At 54.6% G+C, this 6,812-nt stretch overlaps 1 protein-coding gene across 1 annotated transcript in view; it reads right to left on the reverse strand.

The window, feature by feature from the left end:
- PGM1 (phosphoglucomutase 1) overlaps positions 1-4,206 on the reverse strand; it is a 30,556-nt gene extending 26,350 nt beyond the window's left edge. The window contains exon 1 of the mRNA XM_034778175.1: positions 3,890-4,206. Within this exon, the coding sequence (XP_034634066.1) occupies positions 3,890-4,135 (246 nt within the window). The 5' untranslated portion in view covers positions 4,136-4,206. The remainder of the gene's footprint in view (positions 1-3,889) is intronic.
- Between the last annotated feature and the right edge of the window lie 2,606 nt (positions 4,207-6,812).

Below are 6,812 nucleotides of genomic sequence, written 5' to 3' on the forward strand. Positions count from 1 at the left end.
AGCCGCAGGGAGCGCGTGGAGGGCGGTCAAGGCGTCTTGCAGGGGGGTGAAGGGCAGCACCCACCCGCTCCCTCCACCCGTGGGCAGCCAAGCGCTGCAGCCCACTCGCAGCCGGGCGAGGGGCTCCCCCCTCCGACTTTGGGGTGTCTCTCCCGGCCGGGCAGGCAGAGCCCCCGGGGGCTGCAGGAGGTGCTGGCTCAGCCGCTCCTTTAAAGGCGGCTCGGCCGGGCCGGGCTCAGATCGGCACGGGAGGCGGAGGCCGGTGCAGGCGGCGGGGGTCGGCGCGTCCCGGGGAGCCCGGCGGCACGGTGAGCGGCGGGGATCGCTAGTTCGTGCCCCTGCAAGGCTGGGCTGGCCGCCCCAAAATTGGCCAGAATGCCGCCCCTTACAATGTGCCGCCCCAGGCATGTGCTTTCTCGTCTGGTGCCTGGAGCCGGCCCTGTTTAGCCTCCTAGCCCACACAATCTGTATCAGTTATTTTCTTCCTCCTTTGCTTCGTGTTTCCCTGTTTCTTTCCAGAATGTCTCTCTTTCTCAGGTTTCAGAGTAGCAGCCGTGTTAGTCTGTATCCGCAAAAAGAAGAACAGGAGCATCCGAAGAAGTGGGCTGTAGTCCACGAAAGCTTATGCTCTAATAAATTTGTTAGTCTCTAAGGTGCCACAAGTACTCCTGCTCTTCTCTTTCTCAGAGCCCTATTCTGCCCTAACAAACAGTTTTAACCTAATCAGACCAATTACTGAGTAATGCAAACACCCCTTGGCAAACAGGCCCCTTGGCAAACAGGCCCCTCATGACATGTAACTGTGTCTGACTAAAGGTTCCAAATAACTGCTTCAGCTGTGTGTACTGTAGTGACAGCTTACCTAGGAAAAGGGACCCTCCTTAAAAGAAATATTTCTGCAGTCGGGGTTACAGTTTTACCCTTCTAATGTGCTTTCTGGGGATGGGAAGCACAGGCTGACGATTGCTTTAATCCTGGACCCTGCTCCTGCAAACATTTACACACACAAAACTTTACACACATAGTGAACTAAAAGGAACTACTCGCGTGCACAAAGTTACACATGCGGATAAGTGTTTGCAAGACCAGGGTGCAAGAAGAACACACCGGCTTGTTCTCCCCAGTCCCCCAGAAAGCACGTTACAAGGAAAACCCTGTAACCACAAACTACAGAAATACTTTTTCTAAGGAGGGTCCCTTTCCCTAGATAAAACGCTATCGCTACAGTACACTCAGAGATGCAGCAGTTATTGGGAAGTGTAAGAGCGCTAGCCACACCTAATGAAAGGGCTATTTCGGATGCAGGCTGGCCTAGCTTCCATCCCTCTCCCCATACCTCTTGGGGGCCCTGGAGTGGGCGGAAGCATCACCAATTGTGTGGTGATCAGCCTCCTGGAAAAGTGCCAGATCCCATTAGACGCCCGGGTATGCTTCCAAAAACTTGAACAAACCAGTCCTTTATCCTGCTGAAACTAATTCCATTATTTGTTTATTCATGAGGCTCTGAAGTGCTCCCTGCTGCCAGTGCAGCTAGGTTCGCATGCTACACATTAACATTCACATTCCCACTCTACCCCTTTTCTAAAAAATTTCAGCTCCACCACGGCTGTTTTCTTTTTTAAATTAAAATAAGCTGCTTCATCCACTCCTTTCATCACTATACACAAGGAGGGGCCATTCTGGTTAAGGAACGACAAACTAGGGCACTGATTGAAGATTACAAAGTGAGCAGCTGCTATGAGAAGAATATAAAAGACAAAGTTCTATATGACTTTTCTTGTAAATTACATTTTTATCCTGTGAGATGTTACTGGCTTCAGTGGATTTTATTATCCATGCTCCTACGCGGCTGCAGTGACTGTCTGCAACTAGCCAGTATCTTCAGCTCAGCCTACACACCACTCTACAAAGGAGAGCGTCTCATGCTGATGAGAGGCATCTGAACAGCCAGGAGGCCCAGAACAGCATGACACGATCCATTTGTCAGGTTTCATGTAACTACCCGGCTGAGGCAAGGCTCATCTCCACAGATTTAGCATCTACTGAGTTATCCTAGCAGCATCACGTCCCCGCCTGGCGGGCGAAGAAAGATGCCAAGGGACACGATTAACATTGATCATTGATCAAGCAGTCACACATTCCGAATTCAAATGACCAACTCCATCCCAGCCCAGGTGCTGCTGGGGGGAGTCCTCTCTCCCCACTAGAGCACCCTCCTGAACCCCAAACCCCTCATCCCCAGCCCCACTCCAGAGCCTGCACCCCCAGCTGGAGCCCCTTTCACTTCCCCACCCCAACCTTCTGCTCCAGCCCTGAACCCCTCATCCCCAGCCCCACCCCCGATCCCACACCCCCAGTCGGAGCCCTCACACCCCTGCACCCCAACCCTCTGCCCCAATCCTGAGCCACCTTCCACACTCTGAACCCCTCAGTCCCACCCCCCCCGAATTTTGCTATGTGCACCAATATGAAGATCATGTGTCACATATCACCTCCATATTGGTGCATGTAACAAAATTCATTCCGCACATGGGTGGGAAAAATTAGAGGGAACACTGCTGATAAAGTTATACATCCATCTTTAATCTGATCACTTCTATAGCTCAGCAATGAAACTAAAATTCTGAATCTTTGTGCATATCCACATCAATAGACTACAATTTCCAGTTATCTTAGATAACAATTAAAATCCATACTCCCAGTTGCAAGGTTTTAGTAACAGTGCCTGCTGTATAATTAGTCAATTTACTTCCATTGTACTGGTGCAGAAAATGTCATCAGTTTCCTGTTTCTGCCATTAGCCCTTGTGTAAAATGCAGGCCTGGACAGAACTTTCTTCATAGCCTAATAATAATTACTACTTTAGTTTCATGAGCAGTTAGGAGCCAGTTTCACTGCTGGGGACAGACAATTCCCACCTTCTGCCACAATCATACCCTGAGGCCCCATTTTCTAGTGCAAGGCTAATGTATAAACTAGTGCGGGTGAGGAACCAGAAGCATAACAAGACCAGAGCTGTTTCCTTAAATGCAGGTGGCGTGGGAACATTGCAGCCTTTGCACATACAGGCCATAGTGTGAGCTTGCAACGGGGTAAACAAATCATTGTGTCTAACAAGAAAAGTTTCTTCCATGCAGATCAGATGGATTCCCAGGAGCTAGGCAGTCTTGCCTTGCAATGTTACAAAAGCCCTATAAAGTCAATAAGACTTTGGCCAGTCTATATGCGCTGCTGAAGCAAGCTAGGGAAACTGTATCTCTAATGCCTGAAAGGTTAACTTAAATGTCAAAGAGCATCAGACCTAACGCCTTCCCCCAAGATGAATGCAAGAGCAGTGCCACCCCTCCCCCACAAGGATCTCCGTACAAAAAACCCAAACCTCAGTAACGCACCTATCCACACGTAGGCAGCACCTCAATGCGCCATCAGACCCTGTCCTCTGCCAGACGGTGCCTGAAGGGCACAGCGATTCCAACCCTCAAGATAACTAGGGTCTTCATCCCCCAGCCACTGTTTGCCCCCTGCAGCCCCCCCAGCCCCCCAATCGACTGCGGATTGCGGTTTTCAGTCTCGCTGGTCCGGGCGGACGGGGGGAAGGCGATGGGGAAAAGGGGAATCAAGCACCCGCTGTCACCGTGACTAGGCTCTGGCTAGAAGCGGCACCGCCCGCTGCTGTAGGGCATGCAAGGCGCGGGGACCGCGGCGGGGCAGCCCTCGCCAGCTGTGGGGGGGGGGGCACAACTCAGGGGCACGTTGCCCCCCACGATGCACAGTCCAAGGGGAGGGCAGCGGGAAGGGGGGGCGCTGCGAGGCAGGGAGCCGCGGGCACCGCAGGGGAGTGGCACGGGGCGCTGCCCCGGGCACGTCGGGCGCGGGCCGGGCCCCCTACCCCGTTGGCGGCGGCGATCCGGATGATCAGCTGGATGGCCTCGGTCATGTAGAAGCGGCCGTCGCCGCCCACCACCAGCGCGGCCTCCTGCCGCTCGGCCGCGGGCACCGTGGCCAGGATGCTCTGGATGAAGTTCTCGGCGTAGTGCGCGTTGTCCTGGAACACGCGCACCCGCTTGCGCAGCCCGCTGGTGCCGGGCTTCTGGTCGGCGTAGGCCTGGGTCCGGACCGTCACGATCTTCACCATGGTGCACACCGGGCTGCGGGGCTGGCGGCGGCGCTCCCCGCTTCCTCCCGGAGCAGCCGCTGGGCGGGGCTCACCGCTGTCATCAGCCGCCCGCAGCCGGCCCTCGCCTCCGCCCACTTAAAGACACAGGCAGGAGACGAAGCCTCCACGCGGGAAGGTTGCGGGAGGGGGCAGTGCAGCAGGGACCCAGCACGTAGCCACGTGTCTGCTCTGAGTGGGGAAGGGCGACCCTGGCACTGGAGGGGCCACAGGGGGATTAGATCAGGCCACTATAAACTTTCCCCTGCGTGATCTTTGGCAGGAATCATCTCTAGTCAGTGCAGAACTGTATAACTGATATGCAACCTCTTTTGCTGACCTGGATTATGCGGGAGACTGCCCTCTTCGGTCAGGACGCAAACCACCCCCCTGGGCGAGGTAATTTACATCGACTTAAAGCAGTGTCTACATTGTGCTATGTCCAGGGGAGATGCTGTCATTGAGGTGGAGTAATTACCTGGATGGTCCACATAGTGCCTCTTCACCAGAAGCACCTAATTGGCACCACTACATTGAGGCAGCCGTGCTGATTTAGGGCTTGTCTACACTACTGCTCGGGGTCTATCTAAGATATGCAACTTCAGCTATGTCAATAGTGTAGCTGAAGTTGACGTAGATCTACTGTGGTAAGTTGACAGCTGATGCTCTCCCGTCAACTCCACTTGCGCTCTTTCTTCTGGTGGAGTACCGCAGTCGAGGGGAGAGTGCTAGGGTTACCATACGTCCGGATTTTCCCGGACATGTCCGGCTTTTTGGGCCTCAAATTCCCTTCTGGGGGGAAATCCCAAAAAGCCGGACATGTCTGGGAAAATAGGGAGGGAGGGCCCGGCAGTGCTCGGCCGGGGCTGCTGGGGCTGGAGCCGGCGGTATGGGGCCGAGCCGGGGCTGGCGGTGCTCAGCAGGGGCCGGGGCCAGCGTGGTGCTCAGCCAGGGGCCGGGCCGGGGACCGGCGTGGTGCTGGGCCGGGGGCTGGCGCGGTGCTCGGCTGGGGCCGGGGCCAGCGCGGTGCTCGGCCGGAGGCGCGGTGCTCAGCCGGGGGCCAGGCCGGGCCAGGGGCCGGCGCGGTGCTGGGCCAGGGGCCAGGCCGGGGGCTGGTGCGGTGCTCGGCTGGGGCCGGGGGCGCGGTGCTTGGCCGGAGCCGGGGTCGGCGCGGTGCTCGGCTGGGAGCCGGGGCCGGGGGGCGCAGGCACTTGGCTGGGGGCTGGTGCCCCAGGGCCCGAGCCGAGCCGGGCGGGAGACGCCGGGGCCAGAGCCTCTTGGCCTGGGCCGGCCGGCCAGCCGCCGGAGGGAGCCGCTTGGCCAGGGGGGCCGGACTGGGCCGCACCGCACCCAGCCCCAGCCCCAGCTTACCTGCTGCCTCCCTGTTTCAGGCTTCCCGCGAACATTTTATTCGCGGGAAGCAGGGGAGGGGGAGGAGCAGGGGACGGAGCGTTCAAGGGGAGGGGGCAGAGTTGGGGCGGGGCTGGGGCCGGGGAAGGGGCGGAGTTGGGGTGGGGCCAGGGCCCCATGGAGTGTCCTCCTTTTTAAAAATTAAAATATGGTAACCCTAGAGAGTGCTCAGTGGTCAATTTATCGCTAAATCAACCCCCACTGGATCAATCACTGCCTGCCGATCCGGCGAGTAATGTAGACAAGCCGTTATTAGTGCAGTAGTGAAGAAAAGTCCACAGAGATGCACTAGAGCAAGGGTTCTCAGCGGTATGCAGAGGTCTTCCAGGGGGTACAGCATTCTGATATTTACCTAGTTTTACAACTGGCGACATAAAAAGCACTAGCAAAGTCAGTACAAACTAAAATTTCATACGACTTGTTTATTCTCACTGAGATGTAAGTACAATATTTATGTTCCAATAGATTTATTTTATAATTATATGGTAAAAATGAGAAACTAAGCAATTTGTCAGTAATAGCGTGCTGTGATACTTTTGTATTTTGATGTTTGATTTTGTAAGCAAGTACTTTTTAAGTGAGGTGAAATTTGAGGTATGCAAGACAAATCAGACTCCTGAAAGGGGTACAGTGGTCTGGAAAAGTTGAGAGCCACTGCATTCGAGAGCTTCCAGCAAGAGGCAGCTTCTCTTGGGCTAAGAGTTTCTTGGGCGAAAACAAGAATCCAGAGGGTCGGCCCAAAGTTGTGATATCAGACATCTGTGCTTCTGGACAAACCATGGATGTAGTGTATGATTTAATTAATTTATTTGGGCTGTAAACTGTCAGCAAACAGACGCAGCTAGCCAGACATCCTAAGGAGTATTGGGTTAGCAGCCTCAGCCATGAAGGACCTGCATAGGGTCTGGAACCAAACAAAGGTGAAATAATATCTAAAAGTATGGATTTATCAAACCTGCCTATTTCTGATCCTCTCATATGGATGCGAAACATGGACGTTGCTTAAACAAGACATCAGGAGGGCGAGAGGCATTTCATATGTGTTGCCAGCAGCGACTGGTGGGTATAAGATGATTTGACTCGATCAGTAATAAGGATATAGTTTTAAGAATTGGCCTTGAGCGGACTGAAGTCATCGCTAGCTACCGTTGGCTGGTCCTTTTAGGTCATATTGCCTGCCTCAGAGACGAAGACCTTGTATATCAAGCTCTGAAGACTGGACTTGAGGTCAGGAGGGGACGCTTTCCAG

Source organism: Trachemys scripta, chromosome 8 (assembly GCF_013100865.1).
Source record: "Trachemys scripta elegans isolate TJP31775 chromosome 8, CAS_Tse_1.0, whole genome shotgun sequence".
Classification (NCBI taxonomy): domain Eukaryota; kingdom Metazoa; phylum Chordata; order Testudines; family Emydidae; genus Trachemys; species Trachemys scripta.